We start from the raw sequence: 21,816 nt of genomic DNA, 5'->3' as shown, positions 1-21,816 counted from the left end.
TGAAGTTCTGGGGTGTTGCTACCAACGCTGGGACATGAACAAAGACATATGGTTAGGTTTAGGGTGGGTGACAGCATCACTCTAACTTTTGAGTGCACCTTTCACATATCTACATCAATGTATCCTCATACAATGATTCATATATCTTACTAAAATGTATACAAATTCACACTCCATGAAAGACATAACTTCATTAATGTTAAGTTATGTAATTAATGTAAAGTTACTGAAGTTAGGTAGGTTTAGACAATTAAAGTTACTGTGGTTAGGTTTAGGAAAAGAAACATCATGAGGACATTGCTTAAATGACTCAAAGTTCACTCAAAGTTTGTACAATACCGAACACCAGTCTGCTGGGGAAAATCCTATCCACCACCCAACCTGCCTCCTTACTGGACAGCTCTGGACTACTTTCTTCTCTACTCCTGTCAGTCCATTGGTCATGTGATCGCATCCTTCAAAAAAAGACGTAGGTTATGCATGTGTTCAGGCCAGGGAGTGTTTTGGATTATGGACAAGGAGAAAGTTCGTGATTGTGTATTTTGTATTATGTCTATACAATAATTCTTTCAGCAAAAATAATATGCCCACACACACACACACACACACACACACACACACACACACTTACTTTGCTTAGTAAGATCATGTTATGTGTTATTATATTATGAATAAATACTTTTTGAAAATACAAGCTGCCTATTTAATGTTACACAAGAGTGACTGATTCCACCAACCTCTTCTCAATGTCAAAAATTCCAAAATTGTTCAACTTGTACTATTTATATGGTAATTTTGGTTATATATATACATATATATACATATATATATATATATATATATATATATATATATGTTGGAATAAGCACACTCAGATAGTCTATATGATTGATTGATTGATTATTTTTATTTACGTGTCATGCACAAAGTGCCCAACCCTCATGGGTTTATAAGACACCAAAAAGAAAGTACAGTTGCAGTGTACATTATTATTATTATTATTATTATTATTATTATTATTATTTTCTTTTTTTTTTTTCATTTCATACATAATTACATCCCCTTTTACGGCTCAGACTTTAAACAGAATATTCTGCCTTCTCTCCCACGTTTACAAATAAAATCTGCAACAAAAAAGGTTCCCTTTCTAAAACACAACTCAAGTTTCTCATACTCGTCCAGCCAAAAGAAATCAGCATAGAGGACATTTTAATAAAAAGTACATCCCTCAAGTCCTCATAAACAAGACAGTAAAACAGAAAATGGACCTCACTCTCAATTTCACCGAGCTCACACACCTGACAAAGTCTGTCCTCCTCTGGAATGGCATTAAACCTGCCGGTCTTTAAAGCCAAGGGTAATGTTCCTGAACGTAACTGTGCGCATAATGATCTTTGTCTTTTGTTTAAATTATACTTCACATACATTTCAACATCATAACAGTTTTTTATGAGACAGTAAGTTCGTAATTTTGGTTTATACCATATATCGACAGACCACTTTTCCTTATACTTGAGAAACATATTATGTTTTCTGAATTGACATCCTTACAAGTCTATTCCACAGTCGAAGCATTTCACATTTATGTCTGATGTTTGGAGGCTCCCATCTCATATCTCCACAAATAGCTAAAACTGAAGTTAATTTATGCACTCCTAAAAAAGATCGAATAGCTCTATAGTGCACAGCATTACAACTTGAGTATTCCCGGAAACCCCAAACACCAGAAGCATAATCAGACACAGGACAAACACATGAACTGTAGAGACGTGTATAAGTATGAAATCCCAGATTACCACAGTATTTGACTTTATTAAGCACAGATCCCAGGGCTCTACCTGCTGACTGAGATAACACACTAACAGCATCTCTAAATGTCATGTGCTCATCCAGTGTCATACCAAGATATTTATATTGATCAGTATATGACAGCACTATTGAACCAAGATTAAAAACAACTGGACTTCTAGACAGCGATTTTCGCCTAAAGTGTACTATTTGTGTTTTGTCTTCATTAACCACCAGTCTCCATTTCCAGCACCATTCCACCACAATGTTCAGCATAAACTGCAGATCTTTTTCGTGTTCCGCCATTAAAACTACGTCATCCGCATAAAATAATATTCCTACAGTTTGATCTTCAACTTTAACTCCCAAATTACATGCTTTAATTTGAAGAGCTAAAATCATTTACATAAATGGAGAACAATGTCGGAGACAAAACATATCCCTGCTTCACACCAAATTTTTGAGGAAACCATCCAGTTGTATATTCATTAACCTGAACACAGGCAACAGGTGCTTGATAAAGAGACTTGATGGCATAATAAAACTTTCCATTAACACCAGAATTTAACAACCTATACTGAAGGAGTTCCCTATTAATCCAGTCGAAAGCCTTTTTAAAATCAATAAAGCAAACAAAAGTGGACTTATTCAACTTAATTCTTGCACGTATAATGGAAGTTACTGCATATATATGATCAATACATGCTCTGGATTGTCTAAATCCGTTTTGTTCATCCACAAGCAAACCTGTCCTCTCAAGATGGTCTACAAGTCTGTTATTTAAAAGTGAAGAGTACAATTTATAGACACAGCTAATGAGGCTTATTCCCCTGTAGCTGAGTGGCAGTTTGGGATCATTTTTTGAAGATTTTGGAATAGGTTTAATAACAGTGTGCCACTGTGTCAGAATAATGCCACTGTCAAAACAGGACTGAAATAACTCATATAACACATCAAACAATCTCGGCGACTTCAACATTTCATTCGAAATTTCATCAGTTCCAGAGGCTTTTTTCCCGTTTGCATTTATCCACAACATTTTTTGCCTCTTCAACAGAAACATTTGCATTCAAAAATGAGTTACAATTATTTACATCAACTCTCATTTCAGTTTCCATAACCTCATTTATACTAGTTACTTCACTCAAAAAAATATCATCAAAAGAACATCTGCAACCACAAAATAAATCTGTGAAGTCTTTTTCCCACTTTTGTAATACTACTCCTAAAACAGAACTATATTCACCATTCTCGAGTTTAACCTCCATGGGGATTTCCCTAGACTTTCTGGGACCCAATCTATTGATTTCATTCTAGAACTTTTGGGGGTTATGGGTTTGTAAATAATCAATATGCAATAACAGACCTCTATTAAAACTGCGTTTCACTGTGCGTAACCTTTTATCAAAATTAATTTGGCTTTTCTTAAATTCTATCTTCAGCCCTTCCCTGAGATTTTCGTTTTTGCATCTTAGAAATCTTTTCTCTGCTGTTCTTAGATTGTCCCATAGGGTCTGCAAATCTTGATTCCAGTAGGGTTTGTAGATTTTACTAAAACCTTTATGAGGATTACATTTCTTTTTAACACATTTATTCAATTCTAAATGGACACAGCCACACAGTCTATCATACCAGGCATCCAGACTCCTTTGATTATTTTTAATACCTCCCAGTTGTACACTTAAGTTAAGCAAAATGTTGTTACATTGGCTAGAGGATAAAAATGAATCAGGGAAATGTTTTTGTGTTACTGCTTTTATAGTCTGTGGTAGATATAAGTCATCCTCAACAAAGCTTGGTCTTACTTGAACCTTTAACCATAATAATGAATGATTGGGTAATTTACATCTATCACCCAGTAGAGACAAATCCCTCTTCCCCTAATCTCTCAATAAACTCATTTGGGGTGAAAACACAAAATGTATCACAAATGTTTAAACATTCATGAGGAACAATAATATAGTCTACTACCGCCTTTCCTTTAACTGAAACCGAGGTGAAGTTATCTTTGCCAAAAGGTATTCTCCCATTGATCACACAGCATTTTGCATCTCTCAAAAAATCTATTAATATTTCCCCATAGTTATTAATGGTGCTGTCTAAGTTATTTCTGTTAGGAATATTATCCACATCACTTATACAATCATCAAGACGACCAATGTGGCTGTTGAAATCCCTATACATGTAGATGTAAACATAGTGTCTTTAAGCTGTTTACATGGATGCATAAACTGACATCTCACTATAATGCACCTCTGTACCTCAGTCAGTATTACACCTTAATATTTAATTGCTACTGCATGATTAAACAAAGAAAAAAAATATGCTATATCTCATCAGTACTGACTTGTATGTTGGCCGTTTCAGCACTCCACAGAATATGTCAAAGCAGTTTTGTATCTGCAAAATCACCTTGAAATATTTTCCCAGAAATGATCATTCTGAAAGCTGACCTGAACCAGCTGTAAAAGAAAGCATAAATAAATGGATTGAGCATTGAATTTGACAGTGCAAGCCAGTTAAGAGTTTCAAACAGCGGAAGTGGCACTGACACAAAAATCTGGTGTCATGTTAAAATACAGTATAGAGTTGTACTTAAATAAATGACAGCCAAAGATCCAATGGATTAAGGTTAAGAACGGTTTAATCTTAATTGTGTGACCTCTTCTCACTACTGGTTCATCCACAGACTATTTCAGCACTCTAGAGTGTATGTCAGAGTAGTTTTGCATCAGCAAAATCACCTTGAAATATTTTCCCAGAAATGATCATTCCAAAAGCTGATCTGAACCAGCTGTAAAAGAAAGCATAAATAAATGGATTGAGCATTGAGTTCAATAGTGTCAACCAGTTCAGCGTTTCAAACAGTGGAAATGACACTGTCACAGGATTCAAAGTCTTAAGAGAAAAAACGATCATGTAGGGAGTCCAGCACATCAGAAAAGCTCCCAGTACGATAGCCAAAGTTTTTGTGGCCTTTCTCTCGTTCTTACTAATGGTTGTTCCAGACTTTGAGCTCTGACATGTTGTGTTCCTGATGCTGTGTGCCTGTCTCTGTGCCACAAGGAAAATCTTTAGGTAGATAGAGAGCACTATGATGACTGGTCCGTAAAATGAGGAAATTATTCCGAATGTGTTTATTAGTAAAACATGAAGGAAACAATTTTCTTTACATCTTTCTTGATGTAAATCATGTACTATGAGGCTAATTGTAACACTAGCTGAAGCACTCCAGCTGACCAGAATCATGATCACAACAACACGACCATTTATCTTAGTTCTGTATGTCAGAGGCTGACACACTGCATAATATCTGTGTATGGAAATACAACATAAATTGAAAAAGGAAGCTGCACTCAGTATTCTATCAAAGCTGCCTCGCACTTTGCAAAATAAATGTTCATAATGTAAACATGAGCTAAGAGAGAAGGCCATGCTGAGAGGAAAAACTACAAGACCAACAAGCAGGTCAGCTACAGCCAGAGAGAGGATGAGAGAGTTTGTAGGAGTGTGGAGCTGTTTGAAGTAAATGATAGAGATTATTACCAGAAGGTTTCCACATACTGTGACAACAGATGATGACCCAAGAAAAATAAATATTAAAACACATATTGTAGAAGGAGTGCTTGTCAGTCTGTAGGAGACGTTATATATTTCATAACAGGGATGTATGTCATTCACATCAGTGCGGCTGACTTCTGGTGCCATGTTTCTTTATTCGTGTAAGAATGTCCATTAGGAATATATAATTTCCATGAGGAACTAACAACATTAATGCATGAAAGATGTATGTTTATCTTAAAATATTTTGATATTCATGAATGTTAAACTACAATGATAAATCTCTGGAATAAAATATTTTGTTTGCTGTACCTTTTAAATGCTCAAGATAGTTTGCAGTATTGATGGGTGTTCTTCATTACAGTGCCACTGTGCACACTGTTTTTATCAACCCCTATCTCATTACCATAATGAACACACTCTGTTATTGTCCAGTCAGAAGTGAGACTTTTTATTGTGATGATATTAGATGCCAGAGCAACATACAGAACAATAGATGAGAATTCTTTTAAAATCTTGTTTGGATCCTCCGCCAAATGGAATGGGAAATCCTATTCACACTTTGACGTTTGAAGCACAGCAGAACAAAAAAGAAGGTGGTGTCTGTGCCTTTTTCAGAGATAGATTTCTTTGTAAGAAGCTATCATTTGGTGAGTTCTCATCTTTTGAATATGTCATTTAAAATGGAAATGAAGTTCATTATTGAAGGTCATAACAGATGATTTCAATATACACATGGATAATGTCTGTGAGAAAAATGCCACAGAACTTTCTGCCATACTTGACACATTTGATCTTTCTTAACATGTGAGAGAGCCGACACATAATAGAGGACACACTCTAGATCTTGTCATTACTAAAGGTGTTAAGATGTCAGATGTCACTGTGCTTGATATTGCTCTATCATGATTTCTGTGTATTTTCTGATCGGTCAGTAACTCCCAAAATTGTCCATGGATCAGCAAATGCTGAAAAAAGTACTTTAATGAGAGCACCAAAACACTTTTCATGAAAAGTATCACATTTGAATCTGCCATTATTTGATGATCTGTTGAATTCCTTCAAATGTCATTGATGCCATTGCTAGTGTTAAGGTGAAATTCATTAGTAATAAGGCAAAAGGCATCATGGAGAAACACTCATTCTGTAAGAGTCCAGAAAAGGAAGTGCCGGAAAGCAGAACAAATATGGCGTAAATCAAAGCTCCACATGCACTTTGAAATCTATAAAGAAATATTATGCATTTATAATCAGACCTTGCGAAGTGCAAGGCAATATTTTTCTCTGACAAAACAATAGAACGCACATGTATTATTTGCTACTGTAGACAGATTAACTAACCCTCAAGTTCCAATATCACCAGAACTCGTCTCCACCAGTAAATGTAACTAAGTTGCAGCCTTTTTTAATAACAAGGTTCAAGACATCAGATGTGTGATTAACTCCTTGATGCTGAAGAATAAAGTACCATCATTGTAGTCTTCTCAAAGTAACTTGTTAGGTATGACAGAATTTAGGTCTGTCAATGACAAAACACTGAAAGAAATTGTCCCCAGTCTCAGTTCTTCCACTTGCTGACTTGATGTTTTACCCACTAGCTTCCTTAAAACTGTGCTGAGCAGCCTGGTAAAACAACTAACTGTGATAGTTAAAGCAGCTGTGCGGAACTTTTCGTTTTCGTTGATTGTAGCGCCCCTTTGGTTGAAGCGGTATGACACCATGGTGTCGTAAAATCTCGACTGCAACTGGCAATTACGGCATGCATTTGTTTTGGAGAGCGAGAGGATTAACTAATGTCAGGTCAGTCCAAGTAATTAGTGGAAACAGCAAAATGATTCAGTAAATTCTGCTGTCGTGTTTCTGTTCTGATCTAATTCTAACACAGCAAAGCTGTTACCTGCAGCCTTCGCTTGCAAAGCTAACACTACTAACGTTAGGTCAGTCCGAGTAATTAGTGGAAACATGCTAACATGCTAACGTTACACAAGTTAGAAGTAAAGTAAGACCTGTTCATAAATGTTCTGGTGTAGCTCTGAATTTCTTATAAACTAAGGACAACTGCCTGCTGTATATTTGTGTTCATGGTCACAGTCACAGAATTTTGTGGCGTTTGTTGTAACGTTACTAGACAAAAGCGGTTCACATCAGCTAACGTTACATTTAGCTTGCTTCCAACTTCCATGTCATCATGTACTGAAGTGAAAAAACGTCAAACAAGTTGCGTTATATTCTATAAATAAAAACAAAAATTACATACCTGTCGATTACGAAAAGGGCCAACTCGGGATCAGTTTTAAAACCTTTCAATTCTCTCAGCTTTCTCCACTTGGTGAATGCCCGACCGAGGTTTACACGAGCCCTATCACTGTCCCGTTTAGCCTTCTTCTGTTCTTTTTCTTTTAGATGGTGCTCCTTCGTTATCCGCCATGACTTCAAAAGTATAACCAAGTCCTTATAGATACATCTCTGGTAAAACTGTTATGTGTTCAGCAATGCCTGTTGCATACCGCTTACTTACTTACACTCTCTGTAAACACGGCTCCTTCTCCTTCTATGGTTTAATGGCTGCGGGCCGCTGCGGGCGAGCAGAATCACTTCCGCCTCGGGTGCCGTATTCTGGTTTGCTGACTTCCGCTGTCCTTCCGACCCGCACGAGGCTACGCTAAATAGCCATATAGAGAAAGGCTTTTTGTCGCTGTTGGGTTCAAATAAACATGCGGATCTTCGAGAGGGGGTGATACGAACTAGAGACAGTTTTATAAATGGTAAAAAGTTCCGCACAGCTGCTTTAAACAGTTCAAAAAATATTCAGCCATTTAACATGTATTTAGTTTTTTTGATAACTTTTATTGTTTTGACACAATCACAGTTAAACTTTTATCAAATCTTTTTACAATGTTCAGACTTTACAATGGGTATGTATTGTACAGCACCTTGGCAGCTAAAGTGGATGATGTCATCGCTAGAGTGTAAAGATCTACCATGTTGTCAGTTTTACTTGTCATCACGGTCAATGCCATATGTGTTTTCTCTCTCTCTCTCGGCTTGAATGTGAAAATCAGGTCGATCACAGAGACGCAAGAATCACATCTCTTAAGTGTTTATATAAGTCTATTGCCTCAAAAGGGTCTCTTGGAATAAGCAGGTGTGATTCCGTCATGATGATGTTACATAGGTCATACACATCTTGGTCACATGGAACACTTTGGCGAAAGGTGGATGCATCTCTGCATAGCTGCAGATCTCCATCATTGGCAGATGAAAGGTAGTCCCTCATTCCATAGAGCTCAGGTAGTGCATACATGACAGCAGGCCTGCCGCTTGGCACATTAATGTTCTTTGATAGCCTGATCATGTGTAAAGACCACACCTCTGCTGTCTCATCCAAGTCATCCTAAAATAATAAAACACATGATTTTACTATGATGTATAACCTCATGATATACAACCACTTATTTTAATTAAATTTATATTTTTAATTATATTTGATCATTACCAATACCTTCCCTTATGTCAGTATTAAAATATTTGTGGGCCAATTAATAATTGTGCGCAAGTGCATTCATTAACACCCTCTATGGCATGACTTTTTATTTTAGGGGGGGAAAAATATTTCACTCCAAACATGCATAGGGACACACGGATATACAATACAGACACACACACACACACACACACAGATGCACACACACACACACACACACACACAGAGGGGAGGAGGAGACATAGGAAACATGGAGAGCACAGGGAAACTCCTGTCATAATGTCTGGTGAAAACTATTTCCCTCTGCAAATATGTAGGCCTAACATTGTGTCCTATCATAAATCTATGGTTCTACATTAAATGTGTATTCATGTAACATCATGTAAACAAACCACTGTGCTGGTCAGTTGTGTGCAAATCTAAACAAACCACATAGGTTAGCTGTGGTCTCTAGATCATATTTAAGACATTACCAAGATGGGTCAGTATTTGGTATCTTTATATGTTTGTACTTTTAAAACAGAACATACATGCTATATATGATGACATTTAGTGGAAATGACATAAAATATAGCCAACAGCACTTAGGTTGTTATTATTGGTGGTCATGACCAAAAACTTTCAGCTCTGGTTTACGGGTTGGGTTCAGATGATTGAGACATATCTTTACAGGTGCGGTTCAGGTCATTGATGAAGATATTGTGTGGTGTAAGAATGTTAATGTAACGAGTCTCACTTGGTTTCAGTCTTGCATGAAAAAATAGCTGCCATTTACTTTGCTGTGCCATTCGTACTGCCAACACAAACACACACACAGAAAGCTCAACAACCCTGACGTAAAACGTCATAATGTCATAAAACAGAATAGTGTCTGTCTTACTCACACATAACACCCCCCCCCCCCCTTTCAAAACCCAACACAGCCGAGTAACAGTAGAACAGTCTCTCACAGAACAGGAGGAGATGTTAACAGCTTATGTATGAAACGTAGTAACAAAGTCTTTGAAGTGTGAAGTGTGGGCCCAGTCCCGCTGTGGCCTGCCCTCCGCCACCATGGGATGAGGCCCTGTGCGGCTGGTGGCTGCAGCGGATACCCGGGTGGCCTAACGGCCCTTGGCAATACGGGTCTTGGGGGTTTCAAAACCGTTCCGTCCATGTCTGCCACACCAGCAGCTGGTAGCAGTGTAGGCGTGGGGGCGTAGCTGGCCCCGAAGAAACAGGTACTTTGCGCAGTTGGCTGGCATGCCAGCTCAGCATGAATGTGGCCGGCCCTAGCTGACGTGTCACCTGAAGGGGCTGAGACCAGAAAGATGCCATTTTGTTGCATCGCTGGGGCCTACGGGCCTGAACCCAGTCCAACACCTGGATAGTGGTGCTCTTGACTCTGTGTTTCTTATCAAAACGTTGCTTCATCTCCCGCTGCTTTTCCCTCACTGCTGCTTGAGCGGCATCTCGGCCGCTGAGTGTTTCAGGTGCCACTGCATCTCAGGGCCTGAGTCTGCCCAGTGGCAAGTCCATCTCACGGCCCAACATGAGGGATGCCGGAGAAGCCTGCGTTGTTGTATGCTGGCTCACTCTGTAGTGTAAGAGTGTTTGATTGAGCGCAGTCTGAAATGTGCAGCCCTGGAACAGATGTGCTCAGATTCCATTTTTCAGGCTTTGGTTGAAACGTTCAACCCCCCCGTTGGCCTGGAGGTGAAAGTATGCTGTGCGGATGTGCTTAATCCTTTTCCCACTGAGAAAGTCCGAGAATTGTGCTGCCACAAACTGGGGTCCATTATCTGTGGTGATAGTGAGTGGCAAGCCCCATCGTGCAAGCAGGCCGTCCAAGATGTCGATAATGACTTGACTCTACCTGCTGGGGTCACTTAGGGCCATTTTGAGTGAAGGTCGTATACCACCACTAGTCAGCATTGGTGGTGCGGGACCCCTCGGCCGTGGATTTCACCACAGATGTCGAGCTGTAGATGCTCTCATGGGCGGAATGGCCACAGGACAGGCTGCAGGGGCGTCGCAGCCGGTAGCCTGCATTTCCCACTGAGGAGGCATGGCTCGCAGTCTTTGACCATGGTCTCAATGTCGCGGTCGATACCTGGCCATCACACTAGGTCGCGGCATCGTTGCTTGACACTGACTATCCTCAAGTGACCCTTGTGCGCCATTGCCATGATACGTGCATGTAGGGTACTTGGGACCACAGTGCAGAGGCCCCTGGAGACACAGAGTCACCCCAGCAGAGAGTTTGTGTCGCACCCTAGCAAATGGGGCAAGATCCTCAGGCACCCGTGGAGGCCATCCAGTCCGTATGTAGGTGCGCAGGGTAGACAGCAGTGGGTCCTGTTCTGATTCCCGCCACAGCTCATCCAATGACACCACTGTTTGCAGGGGCCCGTGCAACAGCTGGATGATCTCGGGCTCTTCCTCGAAGGTGGCAGGAGAAATGGTTGGAGTGGAGGTGTCGATCGACCGAGAGAGGAGGTCTGCAACCACATTGCCACTACCTGGAGTGAACTTGAGCTGGTAGTCATACTGCCTGAGCCGCTCCCCCCACCTATGCAGACGGAGGGGCCTGTGGCCGCTGCCCAAGGCGGACAGCAGAGTAGTGAGGGCCTGGTGGTTTGTACGGAGGGTGAACTGGCGGCTGTACAGAGAAAGGCGCCACCTCTCGCACACCCAGACACAAGCTAGTGCTTCACGTTCGCCGACTGAATACCTCTGCTCAGCGGGGTTCAGGGCCCTGGAGGAAAAGGCAAACGGCCTCTAGGGTTGGGTTGATTCTCGGCAATACTAATTTGGTTCGGTACTCCGTCTTGGACTGGGTTTTTTGTTTTGAGACTGACCAGACCGCATATGTCACTTTATGGCGGAACGTACGTGGAGCAGACTCCACAGAGGTCCGCCCGGACTAAAAAGTGGACGTCTGCAAGCCCTGTGCGTGCAAAGCTCAGATTTTACAACCACGCGGACTCCGCTCTGCGCACCAGTGTCACACAAAAGACTGCTCGGCATGCATTTTTCACATCGCGGGGATTTTTCATCAACATTTTTACAGGAAAATACAACGCGGAAGTGCGCTCGACTATGGAAGCCCGAATGACTGCGGACATTCCTCGTGGAGTCCGCTCCGCTTAAAGTACACCCGAGTCTGTGAGCACCTGTGTCTGCCTCTTCGCCAAGCGCACAGTGAGCAGAAGAGAGAGGGGGGTGGGGCAGGGACTGAGCTAGGGGGTGCAATTGCGCATGCGCGGAGGCCTCTACTGTAGCCAGGAGTTTGTTTAACAGTGACGGGGAGTCGATAATGTCTCGAAGAAACCAAAGAATGTGCCAATATGGCAACACTTTGGCTTTGAGCCAGACGAAGGAGGCAACCCTTGTTTGCACTGACTGAGTAAGCTAAACCTGCAAATTTATTTGTAAGGAATAAAAGAAACAACGTGTTACTGTCACTCTATTGTCCTAAGGTCGTTTTTTATTTTAAATGAGTCAATTGTGCCCCCAACTGGCGAAAATCCGGTATTACCAACTTGATGCGGTTTTTCACAAAAAACGGACCGTTTTTTTTTCCTCATACCAACCCAACCCTACCGGCCGCTCGACGCCGTTTTGTGTCTGCGAGAGGACAGCCCCCACCGCTCCAGCTGAGGCATCACAGGTGACAAGGGTGGGGCTGGACGTGTCAAAATGGGCCAAGATGAGGGTGTGGTGAGCTGAGCCTTTAGTGAGCTGAAAGCCTCTGAGCAAGCTGCAGTCCAATTCCACGGCTCCTCCTTTTTGAGGAGGTGGCTAAGGGGAGCGGTGGTCTGAGAATAATGGGGCAGAAACCGGAGGTAGTACGCCGTCATGCCTAGAAACGAGGCTACCTGGGAAGCTGAGGTGGGCTCAGGGATATGATGTATGGCATCGACGTTTGACAGGAGAGGTGTGATGCCCTTAGCTGACAGGCGAAACCCCACAAAGTCAATGGCGGCAGCAGCCGTTCAGGGTCAGATTGTTCTTCTGGAGGGCCGCAAACACCCTGTTGAGCTGCTCATCGTGAGTTTGCTTGTCTGGGGCATGGACCACGATGTCATCCAAGTACACAGTCACCCCAGGGATACCAGCAAGGATTGTGGTCATAACCTTTTGGAAACAGCTGGGGGCGGAGTTAAGCCCAAATGGCAACCGGGTGTACCGGAACACCCCGGCATGTGTGACGAAAGCTGTCAGGTCCCTGCTGGCTGGGTGAAGGGGCACCTGAAGAAAGCCCTGCCTCAGGTCGAGCTTCGTGAAGACCGTGGAGCCGTAGAAGAGAGTGGTCAGCTCCTCTGAGGTAGGTAAGGGATACCGATCTGGAATAATGGCCTTGTTGACATGCCGTAGATCCACACAGGCTCTCAGCCCCCCAGTTTTTTTTCTTTGCTATTACAAGGTTTGAAATCCAGGGGGCAGCGTTGACTGGCTCGATAATGCCTGCCTCCAACAGCATCTTCAGCTCCTTTGTGACCTCATCCCTCAACACGAGGGGAATCCAGTGCAGGGGCTGTATGACCGGGGGCACCTCTGTGTTCACGAGGGGCCTGTGTGTAAAAGCTGTGAGGCAGCCCAGTCCATCAAATAGAGCTGGCCATATCTGCTCCCAGGTGGAGATGACTTAGTGAATGGGTGAGCCGCTGTTGTCACGCAATGAGAACCCTAATGCTGGCACCCCGCTTCGCAATGTGAAATGGAAATGCAGGAATGTGCTTGGGTCCGTATCGCACCTGTATCTGGAGGACGCCCAAAATCCCAATCCTTGAGCTGACGTATCCGAGCAGAGGAGTGGAGGGCCGCTGCAGTGGCAGGTGTGCAAAAAACTTGTTGTGAGTGCCGAGATTGAGGAGAGACGCAGCCGCCCCTGTGTCCACCAGCAAGGGAAGGCTCACATCTCCGAGCTGCACTGTCCATGTCTTAAAAGTCACATGGTTAATGGTGGGCAGCAGAAGGAGATCTACAAACTCTGGCAAAATGGTTGGCCTTTAAACAGTTCCTGCATATTAGTCCTCGGGCTGGGCAGTTTGGAGCCCGTGTCTTATGCGAGCTGGATGCACAGTTACTGGATTACTGTAACTCTCTATTATCAGGTAGCTCTAGTAAGTCCTTAAAAACTCTCCAGCTAATTCAGAATGCAGCAGCACGTGTACTAACAGGAACTAAGAAACAAGATCATATTTCTCCTGTTTTAGCTTCTCTGCACTGGCTCCCTGTAAAGTCCAGAATTGAATTTAAAATCCTACTGTTAACTTATAAAGCTCTAAATGGTCAAGCTCCGTCATATCTTAGTGAGCTCATAGTGCCATATTATCCCACCAGAACACTGCGCTCTGAGAACGCAGGGTTACTCGTGGTCCCTAAAGTCTCCAAAAGTAGATCAGGAGCCAGAGCCTTCAGCTATCAGGCTCCTCTCCTGTGGAATCATCTTCCTGTTACAGTCCGGGAGGCAGACACCGTCTCCACATTTAAGACTAGACTTAAGACTTTCCTCTTTGATAAAGCTTATTAGTTAGGCTTATAAGCTTATAAGCTAGTTAGGGCTGGCTCAGGCTTGCCCTGTACCAGCCCCTAGTTAGGCTGACTTAGGCCTAGTCTGCCGGAGGACCCCCCTATAATACACCGGGCACCTTCTCTCCTTCTCTCTCTCTCTCTCTCGTATTCTATTACTGCATCTTGCTAACTCGGCCATTCTGGATGTCACTAACTCGGCTTCTTCTCCGGAGCCTTTGTGCTCCACTGTCTCTCAGATTAACTCATATCGCAGCGGTGCCTGGACAGCGTGACGTGTGTGGTTGTGCTGCTGCAGTGGTCCTGCCAGATGCCTCCTGCTGCTGCTGCCATCATTAGTCATTAGTCATACTTCTACTGTTATTATACACATATGACTATTGTCACACATGTATACTGCCAGATATTAATACATACTTTCAACATATTGTACCACAGTAGCCAGAACTATAACTATAATATTATTACTTTCAATAATGTTGTTGTAAGCTACTGTTATTACCTGCATCTCTCTCTCTCTCTCTCTCTCTCTCTCTCTCTCATTGTGTCATACGGATTACTGTTAATTTATTATGCTGATCTGTTCTGTACGACATCTATTGCACGTCTGTCCGTCCTGGAAGAGGGATCCCTCCTCAGTTGCTCTTCCTGAGGTTTCTACCGGTTTTTTTTCCCCGTTAAAGGGGTTTTTTTGGGGAGTTTTTCCTTATCCGCTGCGAGGGTCATAAGGACAGAGGGATGTCGTATGCTGTAAAGCCCTGTGAGGCAAATTGTGATTTGTGATATTGGGCTTTATAAATAAAATTGATTGATTGATTGATTGATTACTGCAAGTCACATAATTACGGCTGTTTCCCTGCCTGCGGTTTTGCTGCACTGGAAAAACACTCATCTGAGTCGTGGCTGTTTTGACCCTCTTGACTTTCCATAGGTTGGAGCTATTGTGTGATAGAGCCCGTGTGGATGTGGGTGGGGCAAGAGCTGTCAATCAACATGGTGGAGCGCTGTAGCGCAGATTCAACCTGCATGGCTTTAGCCAGAGCGTCATCCAGTGTTAAGTCATCCGGCTCCAAAAGCAGTTTTTCTCTGATTTTTTCACACAATGTACCCTCAATAAGCACACCATAGTTACATGCACGCGCCAGGTCCCGCAGGTCCGTGACATAACTCAGGACGTAACTCAGGACGGACTCACCGGGCCGCTGAAGCCGCTTCTGTAGTCTGTACCTCCAGAGAATCACCCGCTGCTTGCCGGCAAAGTGGTTCGTGAGGAGGGCGACAGCTTCCTCGTAGGTCTCCGCGTAGCCGAGGGCTCTGAATATCCTCTGACCCTCCGTACCGAGACAATGACGGAGCATCGCCACCTTCCTCTTGTCCGGGATGTCGTCCAAAGCCATGGCCTCAAGGTAGACGCTGAAATCCTCCAGCCATCCAGACCACAGTACCGGCGGGTCGCCGGGGACAGACAAAAACAGCACCGGTGGAGGTAAGGAAGCTCAGCCATCTTCGTTGCCAAATGTTATATTCTTGTGTGGTGTAAGAATAACGAGTCTCACTCGGCTTCAGTCTTGCATGAAAAAATACCTGCCGTTTACTTCGCTGTGCCATTCGTACTGCCAACACAAACACACACACGTAAAGCCAAAGATACTGGATTACTACAAGATGGCCCACCTACAATATACTCCCATTGTATGAAATGGTCTCCTAAGTAGGCGTTGTCCCCCGTACCCCAATCAAAGACGATGGAGAACCGCCAATCAAAGACGAGTATCCCCAACCTCGCTTCTGTCAACATGTGTGTACCCTTACTGGCCGTAAGCTAAATAAATAAACGGTCCGTGAAAAAAATATTTTATGTCTTAGTTACAACATGATTGAGCTAACTGGAGTAGTTTCATGTCGTATCTGACAACGGGAGGCTTTTAACAGATGACGTCCTGTTACCTTTGCTGCTGCTGTTAGCTGTCCCTGTCAGCTGCAGCCACTGATGCTTTCTAGACATCGTGATTTCCCAAAACTGAATAAATACCACACATAGCAACACAAAACTGCTTTGCTAGCTCAATCATGTTGTAACTAAGATGTCCGCTGGAAAAAAATATTTTTTTAATCAGTATCTTTGGTGAAACTGCACTGATTTCAGCACCAGAGAGGAGATATCTGTTGCCAGATCTCGCGAGAGTGTGTTGTTGAGACAGAGACAGGTCTTGAACAAAGTAAATTTTCTCCTGATTTGTCCATCTGAAATTTGCCATTTTTTGCCATTTTGTGTCGGAATGTTCTGAAGATATGTGGCTTGTGATAAATGGGTCCAATATTTGCTTCCGTGACTATGGGGCCAAAGAATCGGCCATAATCTGTAATCACGTTCATTTCTCCCACTGAAGTCAATGGACTCAGGACCTGCTGTTAGTCTCCTAAAGGGGCGTGGTGGTCGCGAACCCCACGTGACACTGATACAGGAAACTGACTCGCAGTGGACCGTCTCGGTTTATCCACCATCATTGGTAAAGCTCAACAACCCTGACGTAAAATGTCGTAATGTCGTAAAACAGAATAGTATCTTACTCATACATAACAGATATGTTTACAGGTTGGGTGTGACAGATTGGCTCCCATAACAGGATATGTTGCTTTGGGATTTCTTGTTCCAAAGTGCATGTGTGTGACAATATTGGTTAAATTTGAGGCATTTCAGGGTGTTCACACTGATGTCAGATATGGGTCACTTCAAACATGGATGTGAACAGTCAGGGCAGAGAAATGGGATCTGGAGTAATAATCACAATTCAGTATTAAGCCCTGTAACATAAACCTAGCTTTAGAGAATCTCACACCTTTTGGCCATAAACCTGGAGTGTTCCTGGGTAATCATTTATAAGATTTTTTCTTACCATTATATAAACTAATTAACATAAAGATGGACCTTCATATCATCTCATTGGTGTATTTGTTTTTGTTTATTTATATGGATAAATATAGTGTCCTGGGACAGGAATTTTGTATTGTATTTTTGGACTATGTCTTACTGGATATTTGCCATCAACTTTGAAAAAATATGCACACCTCCAGCACAGCTGTGAACTATAATATATTCATATTGTTATAAGATGTTTTAAACACTGTGTCACCTTGAGGAAAGTCAGTGTGACCAAGATATTGACGCTTCTTAAGGATATCAATGTGGAGGTGGTAAGTGTGTGTGGGAATTTATGTTTTATTTGAAATTTGATCTTTCGGGATCAGATTTCCTGCATCTCAAAGGAGACAAAGCAAGTGGTGTGTGTGATGCCTTTTACTCATTCTTTCATATACCATCATACTTATGACTGGGGACAGCCCTCCATTTCGAAACCCCGCCTTTCCGAACCACCCCCACTCCAAACCCCCCCACTCCGAATGTTCAACTCATTGTTTTTTATTGAAAATATGTCACTGTCTTCATTTATTATGTATAATTTCGCTAGCAGCACATTTAAAAGGAGACGCTTGTCAAGCCTTTTTACGTGCGCTGTCTGTGGTGCTGAAATCCCCACTGCTGGCCGCACTCCTGGCCGTACTCCCGGCCGCACTCGCACATTCTGGTCAGACAGACTACTGATAATCTGGCTTCTGGTTGGAGTAAATATATTAAATGCATTTATAAAATGGAAAGGTGAAATCAGTCAATCTGATTGTTTCTTAACTGTGATATAATGAGCATACACCCACGGCTACAATTTTAAAGCCTTATCACAGCATATCACCAGCTAGAAGCAACGATGTAGGCCTATCCATGACAACAATAAGCCGAGTGGAGCTATAGTTGCAGGGGGAAGCTGGTCGGAGCGGATCTGTGATTGAGTGTGCGGCTGATTGGAGGCACCTGTTGACAAACTGTGGGCGTTGTCCCCAATATTCGGTATAGTGGGGCCTTGTAGAAAAAATGGGAAATCCCGCCATTACGAAGAATGGAGGTCTATTTTTGGAAAGGCGGGGTGTAACCCTTATGAATGTGTGTCATATGTCACAGATTTCCCCTGATGCATTCAGCTGTTACACTGATATAAATCAAGTTAACTACATGATAGTCATATAGATAATAATTGTAATTATTATGACTACTTTCGATCTTGTTTGGTTTTTATCTCTATTTCTATCCTTGTTAAATCTGTTAACTCACTATGCAGTGTTTTTGCACCAATAAAATAAGCAAAAATAATAAATGAACAATTTGTATTTAGTGTTATAATATGGCTTCATATGGAATGTTAGGTAAATGGTCATGATATTAGTAGGATAAAACCCCACATTTATCCTTTACATCATAAGTGTGCCTTTTGCTGGCATTATGTTTATGTGATCCTACCTCTTAATTGTTAGTGATCTTCCACACTTATGAGTTTTTAGAGATTATTAATTATTACAACCAGTGGGTCAGTTAATACAAATCAGGTAGTACAGGCATTAAAACACTTTCTTGTTCTGAATAGTTTTTATGTAAGCATCATTTCAATTAAGGAGGACATCATTATGGGATCTTGTCATGCATGGAAAGGCCACAACTTCATTTGTGAAGTGCATTAACTTGATTACATAATCTGGCAAGACTGTCACAGCCAGAAAAAAAAAAAAGCTACAAATATATATTGTCAAGTTCTACAATAATTTTGTGCTATACTGTATCATGTGTTTAATGCATATTGTGTAAATCTGTTGTAATAATTCCAACTATTCTCAACAATTTCACATTCATATATAAGTTGATTTAACTTATTGTAACGTTTTTTTCATTTGAAATGAGTACATGGAGAGGAGACAATAATCTTAATTGTGCAAGCCTTTATTTTTTGCATGTAACTGTAGACAAATGTATAATCCAATTCACCTTGCTTGACACAAATTTAAAGTTTAGAGTTTTGAGCTAGAAAAATCACCTTGAAGTACTTTTCCTGAAATGATCATTTTAAAAGCTGTCCTGAACCAGCTGTAAAAGAAAGCATAAATAAAAGGGTTGAGCATTGAGTTTGATAGTGTAATCCAGTTGAGTGTTTCAAATACAGGAATTGGCACTGAACCATTACTAAAAGAAAGAAATGTCATACAAAAAAAGAAAGGAGTCCAACATAAGAGAAACACTCCCAGAACTATAGCCAGAGTTTTTGTGGCCTTTCTCTCCATCTTACTGACAGTTGCTACAGACTTTGTGCTCTGACAGGTTGTGTTCTGGATGCTGTTTGCCTGTCTTTGTGCTACAAGGAAAATCCTCAGATAGAGACTAAGCATTACAATGACTGGGATATAAAAAGAGAAAATACATGCCAGAATGGTTGATAATACAGCATCAATTAAACAACTTTGTCCACATTTCCCTCGATAAAAACTTGCAACCATGATGCCAATCCCAACTAAAGCAGCAATGCCCCAACTCACCAGGATCATAATCCCAATAACACGATTATTTATCTTTGTTTTGTAAGAGAGAGGCTGGCATATTGCATAATATCTGTCAATAGAAATACAGCATAAGTGCAAAATTGAAGCTGTGCTAAGTGTAACATCAACGCTTCCTCGTACTTTACAAAATAAAGTTGCATGATACCGACACAAGGTTACAGTGAATGCCATGCTGAAAGGACAAGCTAAAACTCCTACAAGCAGGTCAGCCACAGCCAGAGAGAGGATGAGGTAGTTTGTAGGGATGTGAAGCTGTTTGAAGTAAATAACGGAGATTATTACAAGAAGGTTTCCACATATTGTGGCAACAGACAATGAGCCAAGGAAAATATATAATAATACACATATTATGGACGGATTGCTTGTAAAAACGTAAGTTGTATTGTCTAATTCATAGCAGGGATGCACGTCATGAACAGTGTAAGTCCCGTTGATAGTCACGCCTGGTCTCATGCTTCTAGAATCCTGTAATTCAATTTTCCATATTTAAGCAATTGCATTTACAACATTTTCTAAACACTTGCATGTCTGTTTCAGCATGTGTAACTACAACATCAATGTTTGTAAGAAACAGAAATGTTAAGTTCAAATAACAAAGGTTTTTTAATTTTCATACCATAGGCCTTCAGTTAGCTGACACATTGGTGATGGTGTGTCTCCGCATACACTGTGTCACTGCACAGAACCTTTAAACTTGATATTTATATAAACATCCGCAATGTAATTACCATAATTATTACAAAGGTATCTTGTCCAATCATATGGGATGCCTGTAAATGATATGAATAATAATACACTAATCATATGTGTGTGCTTCAGTCTGATTTAACAATTTCAAATTACAATGTTTTAAGAATTTCTTTATTCAGATTTTTTTATGAAAATAAGTCCAGGATACAATGACAAAATTGACACAATTTAGACAACTCCCAACCCAAAATATCTCAAAATTAGAGAACAAATAAATAAATAAATAAAGAACAGGAGTGAAAGCCGTCATATGAGCTACATTAGAGTATGCAGTGCATTGTAATATTAGATGTTTGAAGTACATTCATTGTGCACACTATAGAGTGTCTGCCCTCAGGCAGATGTTTCTGGACACTGAAGGCAAAAACAAACAGGCTAAGGAACAGCTTCTTTGCCAGAGCCATCACTGAACTGAACTCTGCACTGAAGTAATGAAAATGTGGGCTGTGTGCGCCATAGACTGAGATCTCCTCTGAGTGTCACTATTTATTTATTGTTTTTATTGTGCTTTTTTTATTATTTATTGTATTTTTGCATATTGTTTTTTTTATAGTCTGGGACACTTTGAAAGTTTGCACTTTAAATTTCGTTGTACGAAGTATTGTACAATGACAATAAAGCTATTGGATTCTAGTAACATCACACCATCCGTCCATTCAATCCACTTTTATCTGCTTATCTAGAATGAGTCACTGGGACAGCAAGCTAAGCAAGGTATTCCAGACATCCCTCTCCCCAGCTACATTTTCCAGCTCCTTCTGGGGGATACCGAGGCCTTCACAGGCAAGATGAGTCATAAAACCCTTCCAATATGTTCTGGGTATACCTCCGGGACTCTGACAAGTTGGATGAGCCCGGAAAACCTCTAACAGGAGGTGTCCAGTAGGCATCCTGATCAGATGCCCCAACCACCACAAGTGGCCCCTTCGACTTGAAGGTTCAGCTTCAAGATACCTCTAGATGTGTGAGGTCCTCACCCTATGTCTAAGGCTGAACTCAGCCACCATATGGAGGAAAACCACTTCAGCTGCTTGTATCCGCAATCTTATTCATTTAATAAGGGTGAGGTTTGGAACATAGATAGACTGGTAGACTGAGAGCTTTGCCTTTTGGCTCAGTTCCTTCTTTACCATGATGGCACTACCGGAGTTGTCCTTTATGATGGAATCTGTCTGGGATATTCATGGACAGGATATCAATGGCAGCCTGGGGGAATGAGAGTGTCAGCATTGGGGACCTCAGAATTACATCTTGCTTTTGTAGAGGATGCGGTTCTA

General features: G+C 41.6%; 1 protein-coding gene and 1 pseudogene across 1 annotated transcript; both read right to left on the bottom strand.

The window, feature by feature from the left end:
- Positions 1–4,503: 4,503 nt before the first annotated feature.
- LOC117270680 (trace amine-associated receptor 1-like) lies at positions 4,504–5,496 on the bottom strand. The gene has a single exon (XM_033648416.2). The coding sequence runs from the start codon at positions 5,494–5,496 to the stop codon at positions 4,504–4,506; it is 993 nt and encodes a 330-aa protein (XP_033504307.2).
- Positions 5,497–19,243: 13,747 nt separating this feature from the next.
- On the bottom strand, positions 19,244–20,453 carry LOC117270679 (trace amine-associated receptor 1-like; annotated as a pseudogene).
- Positions 20,454–21,816: the final 1,363 nt, after the last annotated feature.

The sequence above is a fragment of the Epinephelus lanceolatus genome, chromosome 13 (assembly GCF_041903045.1).
Source record: "Epinephelus lanceolatus isolate andai-2023 chromosome 13, ASM4190304v1, whole genome shotgun sequence".
NCBI lineage: Eukaryota > Metazoa > Chordata > Actinopteri > Perciformes > Serranidae > Epinephelus > Epinephelus lanceolatus.
This window is presented reverse-complemented; position numbering and strand designations above follow the sequence as displayed.